The sequence below is a fragment of the Harpia harpyja genome, chromosome 5, assembly GCF_026419915.1.
Source record: "Harpia harpyja isolate bHarHar1 chromosome 5, bHarHar1 primary haplotype, whole genome shotgun sequence".
Lineage (NCBI taxonomy): Eukaryota > Metazoa > Chordata > Aves > Accipitriformes > Accipitridae > Harpia > Harpia harpyja.
The window spans coordinates 19,821,081-19,842,719 of record NC_068944.1 but is presented as its reverse complement, the minus strand read 5'-3'; the positions used below and the strand labels follow the sequence as shown (position 1 = coordinate 19,842,719).

Sequence of the window (21,639 nt, the reverse complement as noted above, 5' to 3'; positions counted from 1 at the left end):
AAAATAAAAAAGTTTTTCTGCTGGGGGATTTAATCATAGTGAATGTCTAAAAGATTACTTCTTCCTCTACCTAGTAAGATCCAACATGAAAGGGTGAATGAATACAAAGAGTAAGTATGATATTCACCAGAGATGTGCTGCCTGAAATCTGCCCTTTGGATGCTGTAAAGTGAAAAGAATATAAAAAAGGAGCGGTTATATCTGTTCGTTCCCCAGGGCTTCGTGGCATGGGTATAATACCATTAACTGCCAGAACTAAAGCTCTATTCCATTTTATTAAACAATTTATCAGCACTCACTTCTCATTCTGATTGTCAACACGAGCCAAAGGCTATAAACTTTAAGACTTCTCAGAGCTTTTGGGTGGATCCAAGGTTGGAAAAGAAAAAAAAAAAAAATCCTGCATACAAAATAAATTGTTGTAACTTAAAGGAGCCGACAGACCTGTGTTTGGAGTTGACCCAGATTCAAACTTTTGTAGCATCCAAGCTCATTCAGGGCTGGTGTTACGGTTTGGCTCCATCTGACTGAAATTCACGCTGGATTGTATTCTGTTCATATTTCTATCAGCATAGGGGAATATCTTGTTTTGTTTGCTTTCCTCTCTGCCAACTGACTTGTAATTTTTACCCGTCAATGATCAGGGTTGTTGAGCTTCTATTAGTTTCATCTTCTACCTCTGTTTCACAACACACTTCTTCACCTGTGGTTCATTTTAAGCTTTTCTATGTAAGCACAGTACAAATCACCCTATTTCTGTTTCATAAACATATCAGAATCAGAGTGAAATCCAATTCCTACTGAAGTAAGAAGTCTTTCCATTGACAGTGAGTGATGAGTATTTCCTACAGAAATAAGGGAAAGTTCCTGAAGGTTCTTGGACCCTTCTGCCAAGCAGACATGATCTTCATATCACATATTCCATTCCTATAGTATGTTTTATAATATACTATAACTATAAAGTCTCAAAAACTTGTGTTTTACTTTCATCTCCACTGAAAAAAACATTCCGCATAATCCTACCAGTTAGGAAATTTTATTATGTTTCAGTTAAATTCTCATCCTATTAGTTTCATTTGCTTGCTTCAAATTATACATTATACTACTGGACTTAATTCAGCTCCCTTCTGGTCCTGCATTCACCAAATATACATAAGTTACAATGCGTCTCTTCCCTCCTAGTTGCCACCTGACCAGCAATGTATTTATTTAACCCATTTCACTTTGTCTCATAAATCATGAATCTAGAGGAACTGCTCCTCATTTCTGAATTCTACTTGGTTTTTGAGACTTGTTAGTCACAAAGGTACTCAACACAACATTCCCCATCTATCAAATTCAAAATACACTGACGTCTTGGGAATGCTCATTCTGTCTGTTCTGGCCTCCAATAAGGCTACAAGTCACTACTCATTCCGTATTTATGCTTCATCATTATCTTCAATGAGAACTGCTGGTGCGGAACATTTTTCAGAGACATAGAGTCATCTTCTCTTATTCAAAGTCTTTAAATACACAGGAATGACTGCCATAAAACGTATAAACATTTATGGTAAGCAACATATATTAGGGCATTATTCAGTTCTGCATGTTTCATTCCACAGAGGTCTTTACATTCAGTATTGATCACGATCAGCTATATTTGTGCCCAACTCCAATCTTGGTGTGACTTCGTCTTAGCCAACATACATGTACACCATCAGTAAAGTCAGAATGAGTCCTAAGTGGGGGAAACCAGGTGCCAAACAAGACAAGCATAGGCAAGCCTGGATACAGAAGATAAATAAAACAAATACTGAGAGACCATTTACTAATGGAAATACTTTGCTTTTCAAAACACTTCATGTAACGTCAAAACCAACTGGATGTTTGCAAGACGTAATAGATTAATCTTTCTTTTCTTGCAAAGAAGCAAAATTTGTGTTTTTCAAAGTCCTCATCAGTATTCTGAAAAATGCATTTCATTAACAAAAAAAAAGTACAGCAGAAATAATTTGGAAAATTTTAGAAATTATAAAGGGCTAAGAGGAACTTCAATGTCAGACTGAGGAATGCTCTGAAATAACACAGTGAAAAACAGTTCTTAAAATAAAGGTGGTATCTTTTTGTCCAGTTCCTCTCTATAAGCTTGTTTTCCCAGCAAAGCTTCCTACTGAATCTGTGAATCAACCTTCTGGCAGATGCACTTTCATCTTTTGTCACTCTCTGACAAAGCCATAAGCTGTGACCATAAAACCCCTCCTCTTTTTAAATTAGTCTAGCATTAAAATTCAGAAGAGCAATTTCAATTTTAATTGAAAACAGCAAAACAAATTCCTTTTGCACCCACAGATATTTGATCTAAGGAGCTGCTGAAGTACCGCATGTTTTATTACTGCATTATGTACATTGCTAAAACTTCTCCAGCATGCATTATTTAATTATTACATTAATATAGTATAAGAATTGGTGTTAGTAATTAGTCATGGTATTAAATATGAACAAAAATGGTTACATAAAAAAATTAAATATACGTCTCATATACAGAATTATCAAACACACTAATTACAGATCTGTTAGGCCTGTGAATTTTGCCTCCAGTAAAAATGATCTGGAACATTTTTTTTTGTAAAAATGTATTTGTCAGTTCAGATCCTGCATGTACTGATGTTTTAGGAGTTGATTTCAGACCAGGATTTGCCTCATAATTTCCCAGGCCAGGAAGGGAAGTAATAATTCCGACTTCCTGCACAACGTAGGACACGCAATAATTCTTGTATTGAACAAATAACTTGCGGTTGAATTACAGTTTATAGTTTAGAAAGGCATCCAATCTTGATTTCAATTGATAGCAAATCTTCTACTGCCTTCTCATTTTCTACCACATTTAGTTTCTATAATAGTTTTGTCTAGATGAGATTTCCAGTTGCTGCATCTTCCTACAACTCTGTGCACTACTTGACATACTACTTTTCACTACACAACAGAGCAGGAGTAATTTTCCTTTATCTTCTCTGAGCCTGATTACAGTTTGAAGAAAATGTCCGCATCAAGCCACTTCAGGAGCTGCATTTCCTGATTTAGTACTTATGATTACAGGGATTTTTTTGCTGGGGCCAGTACATATTGGATGGTCATTCACAGCAATGGCATCAGAGACTTCCACTCTACTGGGATGGATTTGGGGAATCCATCTTTGTAGAATTTCTGCATTTGTGTTGGATTTTATTAACTGTCTGAATCTTTATTTCATCTGGATATCTTCTCTTGCATATTTATTTCACTCTCCTCACAGGGAAGGAGAGGGGAGTGGTGCCTGCAAGTCTGGGGTAGGAGAACGGAGTATCAAGATTGACTGAGTGAATAGCTGAGCCCTAAAATGCAGATGCCAGAAGTGGCCAAACAAGAGAAGAAAAGGGAAGAAGAGAAGAGGAGGAGAGTCGGGGAGAGAAGAGAATAGAAAAGGAAACAACAGAGAGGAATTCAACAATAGTAAATCCCCAGAAATGGAGAAAAATTTTAGCCTTTTTGAGGAGGGTGATGAAGGGGGAGTAGTGGTGGTTGTGGCAGAAACCTGTTTTTTCTGGGGGAAAGGGGGCTGACATACAGGGAGAAAAGGCAAAACTTCATGTTTCACAGGCCAAACCCTGAAGATTGAGATTCATGAGGAAGAGTACTTGAAATACTGAAAGGGCTATGTCCCAAACTCTAAGCATTGCTTGAAGAGTGAACCTTTTTTCCAAACATTGACTTAAAGGAGGTATATACTCTTGTCAAATTTGAAAATGTCCTGGAGAGGAGACGAGGGAAGGAGTGGAAGGAATTAAAAAATAAATTAGCATACAGAAAATATTCCTGCACAGCCCCCCTAAAAGTCAGGAGTCTCCTGTTCACACAAGCTATGCTGTTGAGTTTTCTGTACTTGGATGGCAGAGGTACACACAAGCTATGATCCATAAAATTATATCCATAAAGTCTCTCCCAAGTGAATCCTGTGAGCCACCCCACTCCCCCCAGCACATCATTTGGCTATATGCCCGAAGAAATACATGCCATTGGAAAGGACTCAGCCAGTCCCGTGGTACCTCCGGGCCCATCCTTGCCTTCCAGAAGGTTGTTACTCTGTAGGCTATAGGCTGGGAATTCAGACCACACTGGGGCTAATGCTCCAGGGTATGCTGAACGGACACAACATTTTTATAGAAATACCAGAACACAGGGAGGAAAGAGGTGGGAAAGTTGGCTGAAATGCATTAAGCGTCCCAAAGGATTACAGTTAAGATGAGCAGGAGACATTTGGTTTCACATGGCTTTTTAAGGGAAAAAAAGAATGAATGGGAAAATTGGCATTTGTCTTTCCAAATCACGTTATTTATAAGATTCCACAGAGAAGGAGCTGATCCTTCATGCCTTCTTCTCAGCTCAGCAGGACAACTGTGTAGGGAGATACTGCAGACACAAACCTCAGTCCACAGCTGGACTAAAATTATTAAATTTATCCATTTCAGAGTGATATAAGCTTTAAAAAGCATTGCAAGTATTTTTAGTGCTTAAAAGCCCTAGACCCTGCTTTGGTTCAGACTTGGATAATTCAGAACTGGCTAAGTGGAACTGTGCCATGTTAACAATAACACAAAAATTTGATTGTTTGGGTTGAGAAGTATTATGATAAATTTCAGCTTAACAGTTAATAACTTTTTTGGAAATACCTGAAAATATAGACTAAGACTGGAAGTGTTTTCCTTCAGTGTGTTGCTATCACAACGTTGTAATACAGGCATACACACAGTGAATATAGGCTTGGTGGGTAAGTAGATCATTCTAACTTTTGTTTTAATGTCATCATATTTCTATAGCTCTTTAGCAGATGTCTACATACTTTTTTTTCTACCAAGTCTTGGTTTCCATAGCTCCTATTGGATCAAAGCTTTTCTCGCAATGACAAAACCAGCCCTGATATATCTCCCACCTTCTTCTGAACATCAATGACTTTTCTTTTAAAGGAAAACTAATTTCATACGCACATCTACTGCATGAGAAACCTCATGAAAAAATAAGTAATTCAAAACTTGTGTGCTAATATAATCCATATAATGAAGACAGAGAGAAATTATGAGCCATTAATCCAGGAAGCTGTAGAGGAGAAAGGATAGCTTTAAGGGCTGTGAATTACATAAAAGCTTGCAAAAAATGTAAACACAACACAAATCTTAATTCAGGGAGAACAAAACGACCATAGAAGCAGCCACAATAAAATCACTTTGCTCTCAAGTAAATTAACAACTTAAAAATGGGGTGTTAAATAGTATCTGCTCTACAACCTGTTTTTTTAAAGTAACCAGATAATGGAATTTTCTCTGAGACTATGTGACTGGAAGTTGTTAAGGACTGAACATCCATTAAAAATGACCAAATTTCAGACATTCAAATACTTCGTATATCTGAAATAAAGCAGGTGCCCTGAGGGGAATTTAAGTCTGAACATAAAGATTTCTGAGCTATACACCACATTTCATCCAATAATCGAGCTTTGTACTGACCTATTCCAAAAGCTCCCAGTATGCTTTCATTGCCTTAAAGGCAATAATTCCCCACTGTTATCACTAATAGTAGATGTGGGTCTATTAATCCCTTGTTTACTGAGACAAAACCCATCGTCAAAAGCCTCACATGAAGAAGATTTATCCTGTCAGTGGGTTTCCTCTCTGGATCCCCAAACTGTTTCGTTACCTGTGACACAGCTGAGCTGTGCTCTGAGTTTCTGGTGAACGTTGATATTGATGTTACTCTTTTCAGCACATCAGTGAGCTAGAAAAGCAGCAATGTTGCTGCAGCTTTTGGGGACCTTTGCTGGGACCTTTTGCTGATCCAGAGGTGATCATCTCATGAAGACATGTGCTGAAGCAGCGATTCCAGGGCCTTTTCATCCCAATCAGACAGCTGAGCATCTGGCAGAGGGAGGACCACCAGATAGGATGGCAAGAAGAAGGTGAAATGGGGATAAAGCTGCAGAAGAAATTGCTTTAGGGCCCCTGCCTGATACCTTACCTAGAGTGTCACCTTCAACACAATCCTTCCTCACCAGAGCCAGCAGTGTCACTGCTCTGACAGGAGCAGCCTGGCTCACGCGTTAGGTAGAGAGTTAGGTAGAGAGTTGTTTGTTCTGTCACTAAAATAAAACTACTGTAAATGCAGCAGGTTGTTGGTTTTTTTTTCAGTTTCAGCTACAAACCAGAGGCAACCCAGGGAGCACAGAGGCTGCAGAAGCTGAGGCAGCGCTGCTGGGATGAGAGGATGGAGAAAGAAAAGCCACGCCAGCAGAGGAGACTGGTTGGCACCAGGCGCAGTAGTTTGCCCCCCACTCCCCTTCCTCATGTACACGCACGCTTCTGGTGACCATAAGGGGGAATGAGAAGTAACCCATACTGAACAGCACCACCTGGGGAAGGATGCCACCCAAATCGTGCCAACAAAATTGAAAATTTTTTATGTTTAGTTGCATTCTCTACTCAGAGATGAAAGTAATGAGAAAACAGGTCCAGGTTTCTAAGGAGCCATGTGGAAAGTGGGAGAGGGAAAACCCAAGGCATGTTCAGAAACATCCATGTGCACAAAGGCTTCCCCTTGCTAGAGGGTGAGCTTGGACACCTCAGCACACAGCAGGAGGCACGGCTTAACAACCTCTTTCTGCGCCAATTAATAACTGAGGTTATGGGTTTTTCAAAGTGAGTTGGCAGAGCTGCTGAAAGGAAAGGACCCAGCATTCCCACCTCAGAAAGTCTCACACAGGCAGAGCAAGGGATGTGAAGGGAGGACAGCCTGCTCCCAAAGCTTAGACAGGTAGTGCAGCCCACGGACAGCCTTCTTGTCCTAAGCTCAGGTGCTGGGAGAAGGATGGATGCGTTTTTGGAGCTAGGCCACTGAGTGTGAGGCTTCAACAGAGATCATTTAGGGAAAGGAGACCATGCTCAAATAACTCCAGTGAGCATCAGCATTTAGCAGGGTGGTGCTACGTGACCAGAACATGCAAGTGATCTGTACAACGGCCAGCCACGCAACTGCCTGCCAGCTTAAGAGATTTACTGTTACCTCTTAGAATAACATATGCAGAAGAACATAAATTGTTTTAAAGTATAGCTTCATATTCATTTTAACTTTGAGGTAACTTCATCTGTGATCCAGGAACCTAAGGACACAGGCTGCAGCCAAAAACTTTGGGTTTTATTCCAGGCTCTGGGTAGCTGGGGGGGTTATGCAATTCATCTAATTTTTCTGTTAGGGAATTTTTCCACCTCTGAAAGGGAATGATGATACTTTTCAGCCACATTGGGACAGTCTGCTAGGTTCAGTGATGCATGCAAAGGATAAAGAGATTTTCCACTTACTCAGCTGGCAGTGAAGTGGACTGAAAAAAAAGCAAGAGTTATTGATACCTAAATTAAGAGATTCTGCAGTAGAAAATATGAGCAAAGAAGATATTCTTTTTTAGCAGAGAATGCACTAAGGCAGAAATGCAAGCTATGATTCCCATTTCTTTTTAAACAGAAAAAGAAAATAAAATAGCAAGATATGGGAAAGAAGATAAGGGCATAATGAACAGTAAGGCTTGGGAAATGTGAGCAAAATGCCTCATTTCAAAACCAAAGCTGTATAACATAGATCATTTTAAATTGGTCATAAACCGTACCTGATTAGCTTAGTTTTTATCAGTAAGTTTCCAACTTCAGCTAAATGAACATAAACAAGAGATTAAGCATATCCACTCTGAGGGTTTGGAGAAACTGCTGTAGATCGCTTCTTGCACAGACAATGACTAACTCCCCGGTGTGTGCTCAACTGAGGTTAGTCAGTACTATGGCCGAGGAATGTGCGACGATGCATTTGTCAATGTTGGTACATTGAACTGAAAACACAAAGAGCTACACGAGTGCTAAATATTTATCATCACAATTTCTGGGCATGCTAGAGTATGAAAATAAATGCTAATGAGCAGACCTTAGGAAAACAGTAAAGACAAGCTTCTAATGCTAAGAGAAGTTTGCTAATTATAATCCACGTGTCCTAATACCACAAAGCAATAGTGTTCCGAACCTGGTAGGAGGAGAGGGGTTGATGTCTGTCTCTCCCTTTTCTGTCCTTGTTTTCCGGCACTTGCTCAACGATCATAGCATGCAGATCTGTGTTCTTTAAACAATACAAAAAAAAATTAAAGGGTCACTTCTTCACCGTCATCCTCTGCATGTCAAGACAGGAAAGCCCGTGATGGGCAGGGAGTCTGTATTCAAGTGTCGGTGTGGGAATCAGACACACGTAAGCAGAAGCACAGTGTGTATGGGGGAGTGGAGTGATGCAGCTCTCCCTGACCATGAGCAGAGCCTCTGTTAGCCGAGAGGTGTGCTGGTCCCACACCAGTCAGATGGGTTAGTGGATGCAAAAGGGGGAAGGCTCTGTTGCGAGAGCAATTGCACACCCATTTCAAACCAGAATCAGCAGGAAGTTTATCGGGCTACATCAGCACTTGTAAAATCTTTGCCATTTCTCTCTGTCACTCTCATCCCGACATTTCATTGCATCCCAAGAAAGAGGCACCTTCGGCTGTTCTTATGGTAACACGCAGCTATGTGGGGGCAGGAGACAGCAAGAAGTGGCAATTTGCCAACATTATGTTACGTGATGGGACTGATTTTTATGTTTGGAGCTTACACTCTGTTTCCGGCTGCAGCGTGCATGCTGTTGGGAGGGCCAAGGCTTGCCTCTTCCCACTAATGAGAAGGGTCTATGGCCAGGGCCAGCCCCCGCCAGGCTGCCCGAGAGCTCACCAGTCGCAGGCTCGCTGCTGCAGCAAAGCACGGCTTGGAAACTGGTCTTCCCCGCCTGCAGAAACTCCTTGTTTTTAAAAGGTCTTAGCACATCTCTCAATTTACATCCCTTTCAAGTCCAGGGGAAGATAGAGGGATGTAAATCACCTGTGGTACAACGCCAGTAACATGAATAAAGTTGTGCCTGCTTCTGCCAAGGCTAAATCTGGCACTTCACACAGGACAGCAGTTACGATGAACGCCGACGGCTCTGCTGCAGGGATGGAGAGCCACCACTGTGCAGACTGCCAGGGAGGCTGCAAAAGGCTGCTCCACCAGGGAAATTGCTGCAGTTTACTTACTAGTTCATCTGTTGCTTTTTTCTAAAAGTTTCCAACTTGCTGTAAATCCTGGCACAAACAAGAATTTGCTGATTTTAAAGAACTGCAGTATGTAGCAAAAAGAGATTAGTATTAATAACCATGTAAAGACCAGCAAGGGCTACAAATTCTTCCTAGTAAGGCTGGGTAAGTTTGCACTGACTGCCCAGTTGTCACCACTGGACTTCCACCAGAACCTGAGCTAACCATTTTAAATCAATGTTGAGTACAACTCTCCTATAAAGTGCAGCACGGACATTTATTACATGCCCGCTGATGAGTGAATCTCCAAGGAATCCCTCTGAATAAGCGTTGAAAGAGGTGAATTCATTTTGGATGAATCTTCAAATGCCCACGTGGCAGACACCAAGCTGGAAATCTCACAGCGGTGAGTGGTTTTGCGACGTTTCCAAGGCTTTCTTGCTACAGATGGCTGCGAACTTCACCACTGGTTCTCCTATCACATTTGGATATTCCAGACAGTGCTATCAGAATGGTTAAAAGTGCAAAACTCAAAACAGTCAAAAATTATATTACTGTTTTTCAGTCTTGTAAAAAAGTTTAATTTGTAATGAAATTCTGAGCGGGGTTCACTGAATAGGACTCACTTTTTGTCAGTCATCTTGAGCAGTTTCTGATATAAACCACACCAGCTTGTTCCAGTGAAATAAGACACTAAAAAGGAGCTAAAGACTATGCAAGGTTTGTCAAGAACCAGTAGACCTTCCTCTTAAGAAGGAGAAACAAACGTAATGGAGAAAGTTAGATTTACTATGAATTTTCCAGTATTCCTTGGTTCACTATATTTGCAACTCTTCTGCCATGCTGTCATGAATTCTGGTAACTGCTTCCCAATCACAGCCATAGGTGTGAATCTTTTTGGACACCAGATACACATTATTAGGTAGTTAATAAAAAATGAAGACCGCACGGACTCTTGATGGTTCAGCTGATAGCAAATGGACTGTTTACTGTGTAGTACAGAAACATTTCCTAGCATAATATTGAGAAACTCACTTTGTATGGTGCACAAAACCCTGGGACAAAAAATCTTTTGCAGAATCATGCAATTCAGAAAAGCACCTACAATGACAGAATCATAGAACAGCCCAAGTTGGAAAGGTCCTGAAAAGATCATCTTGTCCAGCCTTTTATGGGAAAGGGAGCCCAGATGAGCCCTGGGCTACCTCATAATTTAGAATGAGATTACAATAATAGCAAGGATGATTACTGTCTTTTGTCAATGGGAGTCTGAACTTGAATTTCGAAGCTGTTAACAGAGGAATTCACTTCTTTTGCAAAATAATCTAAAAAAAGATAATGAAGCTGAAGATAAAATTCTAAGAAAGCACAGAGGCTAAAGCCTTCTAGGTAGACTTAATAGTCTCCTAAGCTGTGGTACATTATACAGTTAAAATGAAACTCAGCTGCAAAACTCCTGTAAGAATAAGGTCAATTAGCTAACTTCTCTTCTTCTGCAAGACAGAAATCCTGGCTCTCACACCTAATCAGGTTATCGTGACAAACATGGTGGCTAGTCCGGCATCATTTGGAGCATGCTCTGTGACTACAAAGTGTGCTTTTGCTGACAGAGGATGACGGAAACAGAACAAGGGCAGTGCAGTGTCTTTACATGGCATGTATCCAGGGGTCTCTGCCCTGGCAGCAGGTGCTGCAGTACCACGGTGGTAAGTGGCTAAAAAAATCAGGCAGAAGGCATGAAAACTATTGCAGCCAAAGGGCAGCTCAATATAGGATACATAAATGAACTTCAAATACTCCATCTCGTCAAACACTGGCTTATGACCAGGTTACAAGGCAACTCCAAAAACCTCAGAAATTCATAGGGGGTTAAGAATATTCTGCCTCTCAGAGGTAAGCCACCTTTGAGACGGGTGCCAAAGGTGGTCTGCAGCAAGGACAGACAGTGTCTGCATCTCAGGCAAAACATGTTGCCCAGGTCTTGGCTCCAGTGGAGCTACAAAGGCAGCAGGAGATCAGTGCCTTGCCCTGGAGAGAGGCAAGACACTGCCAACAAGGTAATCGATCAGCTACATCTTGCTATTTTGGCAATATCTGCTCACCTGCTGAGATTTTATTAGCACACTTCGCCTCTAATTTAGAAAAAAAAATTATAGCTGGATGTTACACCCTGATGTGACAAGTCCAGGAATATTTTTGAGACTGTGCTTAAGCATTTATTCATTTATTAGCCTGGATAAACAGAGCGTTTGGGCTACAAATTCTGAATCTAGATCAAAGCTTTCAGGGAAGTTCAAATAGAGGATTTTGGACTGGACTCATCTCAGGTCTGAAAACAAACTGGATATTCTGAATCTACCTTCTGTAGCAAATATCAATATAACACTCCCTCCAAAAATAAAAGAGTCACTTAAGCAAGCTTATTACTAATCACTGTAAAACCTATTTTAAAAGTCCTGCTTAAAGAGATTTATAGGCATCCTTCAGATGAAAATTTCCTGTTGAAAAGACAGCCTTAGATTAGACTTCCCCACTCAGACTGCAACCAAGCAATCAGTTGTGTAATTCCAAATTCCCATTCACTTAAAGAAGATGTGAACTAATGTACCACTGTGAAGTGGATGACACTCCCTGGACTCCTAGGTTTGCCTCACTTTATAAGGGTGATGCCTTCCCACAGATGAAACCATTTGCATTTAAACTATTTTGAACATTACTTGCCTGAAAACTACAAGCAATACAAGACAGACCTAAAACTCTAAGAAAGCACATAGGTTTTCATTTACATCGGATTACTGGATCTTTAAATGAATTCGCTTGTAAGCACAGTTTTGGACAGGAATAACTTTCCTGACTCAGGATAAACTTCATACCGTTGCACTGATCCTATTTCCTCATGTTGGCAAGGCCTTATCATTGCCCCAATTACATCCTTTTGCCAAAATAAACAACATCAGGAAGAAAGGAGGCAACAATCTGAAAAATGGCAAACATATTATTGTATATTTTTTCAGGCACTGTGGCTCTGGCACTGTGTACATAATTTCTAAAATCATTTTAGCTCATTGACTTGTTTTTGTTAACTCAAGTGAAAAGAATTTTATGGCAGAAATATGATATTTTCTGAATTTTGCTTTAAATGGATACTTCTTGCTATTGTTTTCCCATCTCTGTAAACCACCAATTTTCGAATACGGCAGCAAGTCAACACAGAAGATACCTATTTTAAATGAAGTTGTAAATGAGCGTGGACTTTTTATTTGACAGAGATCAGTTGGTAATTAACCAGTGTTAATTTACGCAACTAGGTAACTCCTAACTGAAGGGTGGATTCAGCCTTATTCACGCTGGTCCTCCTGCGCCATGTAGGACCACACTTTCCATGACAGTTAGAGCGCTGCCTTGAACGACTGCTGCTCCCTTCTCTGCTGAGGGCTGGTCTAGGGAAGAAAAGCTGTTGGTGGCAGAGGCAGCTTCCTGCAAGCTCTGCCACTAGTGTGCCTACCCCTGACACTTCAGCTACACTTCAGACTTTTCAGGACCCTGTACATTTTTCAGTCTGCAGATCCCAGTGTGCACCGGCATTTCAGTGTGTGGTTGTGTTTATGCCACTTCCACCTGCACATCGCAGAACCAGAAAGCCACAACAGTAAATGTGAGACTTTGTAGGAGATCGATGCCTTCATGTTTGCTAATAGCACTATGGCAAATACACAGGGCTATGTTATCATGATATCCTGGTTTGGGGGGAAGTCCTTTGCTTGCAGAATCCCATAACGTTTCAGGGCAAAACATGTAAATTCACCAGATTTCAGACTATCCCTTCCAAGAAAACTGCCCTCTTCTGGTGACGCTGTTCAGTCACTTCTTACAATCACAGGTGCTGAATTTTGAGTTCAAGGTTCTTAAAAGGAAGGAGCAGCACAAGAATGATGCAAATCTGAGCTGAAAGATACTGTTAACTTGAGAACTTTCCAGCATGTTTGGGTATAGTTTAACTTCATTTAGCCTGAAAACAATCGATACAGTGGCAAGCTGAATGCATTACTATTCAGAGACAACACATTTTTTATTGATCAGAAACAACTTGGACATTTCTTGTCAACTTAGGAACTCAAACCCAGAAATACCAATGTTAGCAGCTTTTTAAAACAGCAGCCTTATGCTCTGCAGAGAGAAATAATCTCCACCAGCAGCCCGACAGGAGTAGTTTTCACATCTGCCCTTGCATCTGAGGAGAGCTTTACCTGGGGCCCTCAAAACCTTGCTGAGAAATAAAAGCCCTTCTTCCTTATGTTTCTCCCCCTGCTTCATATATGGATAAAGGTCAGTTTGTAATAGAACTAAAACTAACACACACAAATACATGTACCTGCTGTATTTTTTGTCATACAGTAAGTTTATTGCAACTAAGCAAGGAGAGTTCATACAACTGAACAAGTATGGGAACAATCTGCTGTTCTCCTCTTGCAAAAAGACATTAAACAGAATATTCTGGGTGAGAATAGCAGAGAAGAATTTGGGGAATCAGATTCCTTCCTCAGCATATAATTTACCCATGCAAGCCACCCACTAGTATTAATGGGAACTCTGCATATTTAGCTCTGCTTCAGACCAAGATGGTACATAACATAGCAAGGTATCAAATTTCTTCTAGGATGAAAAATGTTAAAATATTTTTTCTGCACCATTCCAGTACATGTGTCTCTCATTTTCCTCCTCTAGCCACTGTTTATATACCAGTCTGACTCCAGTTGTTAAAAGTCGTATTAGTGGCTTTTCCTCACACTCAGATTTGCACTTCCAAGCACTGATAACACCTGTCTTGATGCTCTTCAAATACCTCTCCCTGAAAGCAGATCAAAGTAAATCCACAGCAGAAAGAACTGCAATTAAAGAAACAAGGACGATGTATTTACTGCACCTTCTGGTGAGCTGTCATCAGTGTTTTGTATATTCAAACATAATTTTCTATGTAATTTAGAACACCAGTCCCTCACATGATATCATGTGTAAAAGGCAGAGTACCCAACAGTACCAGTTCAAGAGAAAGTCTGCAAGAAGATAAGATAATTTTTTGCTTACAAAAAGGTCAGTACATACTCCAAAGTCCAACACTGGGATTTTTTTTAATCCAACCTCTGAAGGTTCTTTTTCTTTCTACAATGAGGCAGAGGCAACTTACCTACAATCAGATTTTTTCATCTCAAAAATTATTGACTAAGTGAAAGAGGCACATTTGTACCGAATGAAATTAATACAAATTACAGTATTTACAAAAAAATAACTAAATGCAGAAAATAAACTTGAGATTAAATTAATTAAAAATTAAAGTAATTTAAAATTAATAAAAAATATTCAAAAGAAAAAAATGGACTTTTACAAATGATGTAAAACATTGTGAGATGATAACCTCATAGCCAAACAGTTGAGAACTTTGAAGCCACGTTCTCTCAGAGAGAGTAATATAACGGGTTTAGGGAAGTTGTGAGCCTTTTAGTTACTTGGTACTAGAAATCATCCATTCTCCTACCGTGACCTCTAGGTGGCACAAAAGAACCTAAACTAAGAGGATCTTTATGATTTTTCAGGTAATGTTATACCCTCCCAATCAGCCTCCTCAAGTCGGCAATTCCAACATCACAAAACACGTCTATTAACCTGTACTAAAGAAACTTGTCAAAATAAGTAGTAAAGTAACAGCTACTGTAGCTAGGCAGCTCATTTTTTACTGCTTTTAATGGTGCACTGAGATATAAATCATTAATTGATTCTCCACAGTACATCCAATATCCTTTCACCGTCAACTTATAATACTTAAAAGGAACAATACGCTTACTAGAAATAAAGTTAAGGTTTACATTTAGTTTAGTGTAAGGATTACTACAGCACTAAAAATACATACCATAAAAACTAATTTGCAATCATAATCCAGCAGGAGAAAAAAGTAGTAAGGAGTAAAATACATCCATTACCTCATCTTATTTTAGATTACAGTATGTAAAAATCAAAGGGTCACTGAAATCACATCCAATCAATATTTACTGCAGCAGTAACTAGAAATGCTGCTTTTTGACTTAAGTGATGTAGCTGTTGATATGAACATGACTGGCATGTTCTGCATGACAAGAGAGAATTTTTATATTAACTTGAACAGCATGTGAACTACCACAGCAGCCCTCAGTCTCTCCACACAAGGATGGTACCACACATGCATTTTGCCCCAGGTAAGACACTATGACATTAGACCTCCCAGTGTTTCTTCTCCTCTACCAAAAAATGTGCATGTATACACTGCCCTTGCATCAATGACGCCACCCATTTCCTTTGTCCCCTGCCTTACCCAAATCATTCGCACTCACATCTGCGGATCACTCTGACCAAAACCAAAATCACCTTCCCCTCCTAACCTGCCCCAGCTCTCTGCATACAATTGCCCAGACAGGACTTTCAGCACTCTATCATTCAACACCATTCAGTCTGAAATGCTTCAACTCTTCCAAGGCTGAACATGCAGTCATGCATAAAATACGTCAAAGCATTACGTGGAAGAGCATTTGCATCAACATGGGATAACAGAGCATTGCATCATGTGCCCACAACTGAACAGGAAAGGAATTTCTCTCACCTGGCATAGAAATCTTTTGGTGGAACAACCTCCTGAAAGAACTGTAGCTGGTACAGATAGAGTCCGATCAAGTGCCCCGCACTGAATATAGCCATTAATACACACAGACAGCTGAATATCAGCGGATCAAATGCTTGGCAACAGGACCACCATGTGCACAGGCCCAAAAATACAAAGAAATACACAGCTGAGGTCAAAGATGGCACCATCATACCTGTAAAAATAAAAGCATGGAGGGTTGGAAAAGCGTGGGAAATATTAGCACTTATTAAACCTGAAGTCTGACAACAAGTGTATTAAACAATTTAATCCAATTAGTGTTTATGCTAATTATTACAATTAGCTCTGAAGACTGCTGTTAGCTTTGAGACTAGAAGAAAAGGATCTTTTTTCTGTTCAATTCACTTATGCCATAACTTAGCACTTAGTACACAAACACTCTCCAGACCTTCCTCTGAGATGAAATCTTCTCTTTGCAAAGACATCTCACAAAGCATGGAGAAAACCAGAAACGTGGCTGCAAGGCCAGCCAACAGTGCCTGAGAGCACTGGTGTATTAGACTTCACAATGAATTTTAAGTACAGGATGCTAAAATGGCATGAGGAATGAACAGTGAAAATCCTTCTCATATAAATCTTGGGATATCTTGAGTTATTAAAACCAAAAAAACCCTTGATGCATACACTGAAAATAAAAGAGATCTAGATAAAATCTAGAGAATATTCAGTAAATGTTTGATTTTTTTAACTCCTAGAAACTTGTAATTTACATATGACAGACTCCGCTGTCTTACATATGTATATTGGTTTTGCTGTTGCACATGTAGCAGAGTATTTCACTTGTGAAAATGTCTAACTGGTGAAGGAGACCCGATGCTCTGCGGGTAGCCTACAAAAACAAGTGAGGAAGCAGGAAAGACATATATGTGGCAACCATGAGAAAATGACATAAGAGAGCTTACATCCAGCACAGCAGTCCAGGGGGGTCTCTTAAGTAACAGTCCTGAAGCTAACAGGGATCCCCGCCTCAATTTATTTTTAAGTTTTTTACTAGTGCATGTCTAGGAGCCACCTTCCTCAGGACAGACCTGTAGGCTCCCGGTGGCCCCCAGCTCTGGTGCGCCTGTTGTCCCTGCAGCTGGGCCACCACTCCAGCAGGAGGACTTGCACCTTGCCAGGCACCGGCTTGCTGTGTTTTTTGGGGGCAGCGCTCCAGGGGTTGGTCCCTGTTGGGCCTGTCTGGGCACTGTAAGGACTCTTATCCACCATCATTTAGCCTGAGTTTCACCATCACATCTCTCACATTGTACATCAGACCAAGTCTTCAGCCCAGGGTGCTCTGTCTCCGTGCTGGTGTGTAACTTGCTGACATCTCCATAGGCTCACAGTTTACAAGCATGACAGGACCACAGGGATCATCTATTCCGAATGCCTTCATGATGGGGGCTGTAAAACTTCACCCAGCAATTTCTGCCTCAAGCCTGTAACTATTTCATTTCTTCTTTCAAAGAGTTACTTTGTCTTCATTTAAACACTTTAGGAGAAGGAGATTCCACTATATCCATAAATAAGTTGTTTATTACGGCCAATTACTCTGGCTGTGAAAAATTCAGAATTTATTTCTGGTCTGAAATTGCCTGGGTTTACCATTTAACTATTGGCTCGTATTATAACTTCTACTCGATGAGATGTCTGTTAAAAAAATGGAGGCACTTTGTACCTTTGTCAGTACTTTAAGGCTGCAGACAAATCTCCATTCATCTTTTTTTTTTCTTGGCACAGTAAGTAAGGAAGTATTTAACTAATTAAGCTCAAGGTCTCTCTCTGGAATACAGGCTTCCCAGACCTCAAGTCCTTTTTGTAACTCTCCTCTGAACACCTCCCAGCTCTCGGCGTGCGTTGGAGTCCCGCAGACAAGCTGCCCATCACTGCTCAGAAGAAACTGCCCCCTGCCACTGCTGTGTGATCCTTCTGCTTCACCGTCCCTGGGTGTGGTTCACCCATGCAACTTCAGAATGACAGGTTTGGCCACGTTTGGTTTGGTTTTTTTTTTTTAATGGCATCTCTCTTCCCTGATGTCAGGCCCCATGGTGATCCACATAACCTATTTCTTTCCCTTTTTAGATTTATCACTTTGCATTTGGCTACATGTAAGGCTGTCAGATAATCTTACCTTACTGAAAAAGCCTGCCTTACTAAAAGGGCCACACCTGACCAGTCCTCGTCATTCAATATCAAACATTTTTGTACTATTGTTTTATACTTCATATACTAGTATATTTATGTTAAGTATACACTTATACTTTATATGTAAGGACTCCATTCAAATATGTGAGTGGGCAGATAAATGCTAATTTACAATTGCATGATCCAATTTTGAATTCATTAATTACAACCTACAGTGATCTTGTAGACTTTCATTCTGGCTGTGGCTGATTATGTGGTACTAAATCAAATGTCTTATAAAAAAGTTGGCTACATCATATCAAAACAGCTACTTTTACCAACCACATCAAAACCCAACATGAAGTCTGTTCATCGCTCTTTACACAGTACATGGTCGACCTCTTAATGTTTTCTGTTTTTTCTTTTCTTTTTTTAAAGGCTATGTGAATACAGTTCCTTTTTACACTTGGAAGTAACAGAACCAAATCTATGAATTCACATTATAATATATATATGTAATATATAGTAACGTATAATGTGCAACCATTCACCATTTTGTTATAACAGCAACTGTGAAAGTCGTATATGGAATGATAGGGCCACACAGTATTAGTACAAAAAATTAAGCAACTCAGTATACTCCAATGCCTGCCAAGAATTAATTTAAATAAAATCAGCAGCAATTTCTTTTCCCTTAAAAATTTCCATTGTTATTCCCGCAGGTGCCAAAGCGCTGAAAACTCATTTGTTAAACGCATAATCTAATGGGCTCTGGAGGAAATTTTTCAAATGCACCAACCTGCTGAACCAAGTAAAATTGTAACAACAACTTTTCCAGTGGTGATTATCATGTTGCCAATAAACTCCCTCAGTTTGGATGCTAGGGAGGCGATTCTACGCAGCAGTTTTAATTTCATGGTTTCCTCAAATTCTGCTTCACCACAGTCTTCGTCATCCAGATCTTCTTCATACATCAAAGCATCATCTGGCTCTAACTTTTCTCTTACAGCCTAAAGGAGGAGGGGGGGAAAGAAAAAGAGAATGCAAAAGAGAGAGACAGAGAAGCAAAGGAATTTGAAATTAAAAACCACGCATATGTTATTTAACAATGAAGTCTTCTTATAATCTTTGACTATGTGCAAGTAACGAGAGTTAAGAAAGACGTACTAAAGCTAGAGTTGTACATTGTTGGCTCCCACTTCAGATCTGTCTCAAGAAAAAAGATGTTAAGGGTTGTCTCTGAGAAAGACTGCAGTCCTCCTAGATATGCACAACAGGCTGCTTGTTCATTTTTATATGAAATTTGGTTTTGTTTGCTGAGCATTCTTTCCATCTTGCTATCTATTATCTGTTAAACTCCTCTTTGGCTCAATGGCTTTAGGTATAAGCTCCAGCCACTAAGCACAAGTGCCTTCCTGGCTGATGTTCCTCAACAAATCTCACTTTTCAAACCCTTCCCCATGAACCCTTTCTCAGACTTTAAATGCAAAACCTAGAATGGGGCAAGTAGGAGTGATCCGAGACAGGGCAACGATGGCTGAAATAAATGCACATAGTTCATTGGTGACTGAAGGGCAGTTTGGGAGAGAAAAAATACACTAAGCAGAGGCTTGGGGAGAGAATGAGAAATGGTGAGATCAGCTGATGGTGAAGGAAATGGAGAAAAAGTGAGCAAGGGAGAAGTAGTGAAAGCTTGAGTGATCTGCAACAATTTAGCAGGGGAAATGAGACCAGTGGCTTAGAACTACACAATGGAAAAAGGGAAAGAAGGAAACATGTAAAGGCCCCTCATACTTGAGCAGTTTGTTAGGATTTGGCAGTGGCCTTCACCATCGAGTCTCCATCGTATCTTGGAGACCAGAAGACATACACAGCTATTGAGTGATGCAGACTAAATCATCAACCCACGGTGAGAATCTGCAGGATTAGCAAGAGGCCCACCCAAAGATACAATTTATGGAAAAATTAGTCATTCACAGACATGTAGGGGCATATTTAAAAAAAAAAAAAGTAACAGTTTTGAGCCAGGTTCTCCCTTGGTGTAATAAAGCATAGCTTCTTTGGCACTGAGCTGAACTTATATTAGCTAATGTCAGTTCTGGCCAAGCAGTATCTCTGTGTGTGAAAGAAAGAGAGACTATTGGTATTTTTCATCAGAATAGCAGTTTTATATTTATTGGTGACCTTTGGCAGCAAAAAATTCCACACCGACAGATAAGACTGCAGTAGGAACAGCTGAACTCTCAGCCTACTTAACCAAATTCTTCAGTGCCATTTCGTTATGTGGATACCCAAAGGAACAAAATTCCCTGTGGACTCCTTCATTTCACCTCTAAGCTTGGTGCCAACTTTCTCCTCTCACTTTGGAGCATTAACAATGCTGTGAATGCCCAGAAAAAGCCTGCATATTCTCAAGAGTATCTATTTTACAGACAATGAAATACATATTAAATACAGTAGGGCTGATCTGGGAAATCTACATTTCTCTTGGACATATCCAGCTATTTCAATAGCTATACCCATTATAAATGGAGCATACTAGCATTTCAATTGCTTTGTTATTGTCACCATTCACTTATACAGCTCTCAACATAGGAATTATTAGATCCTTTTGCAAAATAATAGAGAGGAGATGGCAGCCCAAACATGCAGTCATCACATTTCAAGCCACGCAGCACAAAGAGGCATTCTGTCTGTTCATCACTGCTGCTCGTAACTGAGCTCCTGTCTAAACAGGAGCTACTTAAATATTCAGAAACAATGCTGACAGTAGGCTGAACGATACATTATGCTCTTACTTCTGCCACCGCTGTTTCAGTGAGAAAGCCATACAAGGGGCAAAAGTTGTGATCATTTCTGCTTGTGCTGTCATTACTAGATGAACCTGCTCCTAATCTAGTCCTTTTGGGGCCAATCCTGCTCCTCCTGGACTGGCCCTGGTGCTCCGTGCCTTGAGCTTAATATGACCAGTGAACAGTGAAACCTTCAATAGTGTTCATATCCCAAATGAAAGAGAATGAGTGAGACTGCTGGACATTTAAAGGTTATGAAATGGCACGCCTACTATACATGGGTGTGTGTGAAGGAGACCCTTGTTTCTTCAGCTAGTCCTTTCAATTTGCTGAAGACAGTATCCATTAAAATGTGGAATTACTTACAAAAAATGTATAGGAATAATTTCAAAATAAATAAGTTATTCCATGGGAGACTGTCAGGATTCGTATCTCTATGACATACCACAAATCTATGTTGAATATGAAGACAGGATTCATACACTTATTACAGTTTAAGCTGAATGGGAGTTCTGTCAAAATTGCTGAGACAGCACTTAATTATACATATGCAGGAACGGGAAATAAAAGTCTGAAGAGTCAAAAAAGAAAATAATAAAATGTTATCCATGCAGAAGCAGAAAATGTTCTTGAGGGAAAAATGAACAAAATGAAAATATTTTTAGGTATAATTTGGAGGAAAATACACACCACCTTCAAACAACAAAATAAAAAAGAGGACATGGAAGTAAGAAAACCATATAAAAACAGCCCAATGAAAGGTGAGACTTGACACCCTTTTCTGTCTCTTCCCCTACCTGCCTCCCTCACCTCAGGTGCCAAACACCCAATATCGGTCTCCTCAAAATGGGTCTTTGGATTTTCCTATCATGATAACTAGGACCATAATTTTTTAACTTGGCCAGGCTAATCAC

The 21,639-nt window shown here is 40.1% G+C and overlaps 1 protein-coding gene across 1 annotated transcript in view; it reads right to left on the bottom strand.

Moving 5' to 3' along the window:
• Positions 1-21,639, bottom strand: part of PIEZO2 (piezo type mechanosensitive ion channel component 2) — a 314,868-nt gene that overhangs the window by 107,731 nt on the left and 185,498 nt on the right. The window contains exons 6-7 of the mRNA XM_052788207.1: positions 18,733-18,943; positions 15,768-15,981 (exon numbers count right to left, since the gene is read on the bottom strand). Of these exons, the coding sequence (XP_052644167.1) occupies positions 15,768-15,981; positions 18,733-18,943 (425 nt within the window). The remainder of the gene's footprint in view (positions 1-15,767; positions 15,982-18,732; positions 18,944-21,639) is intronic.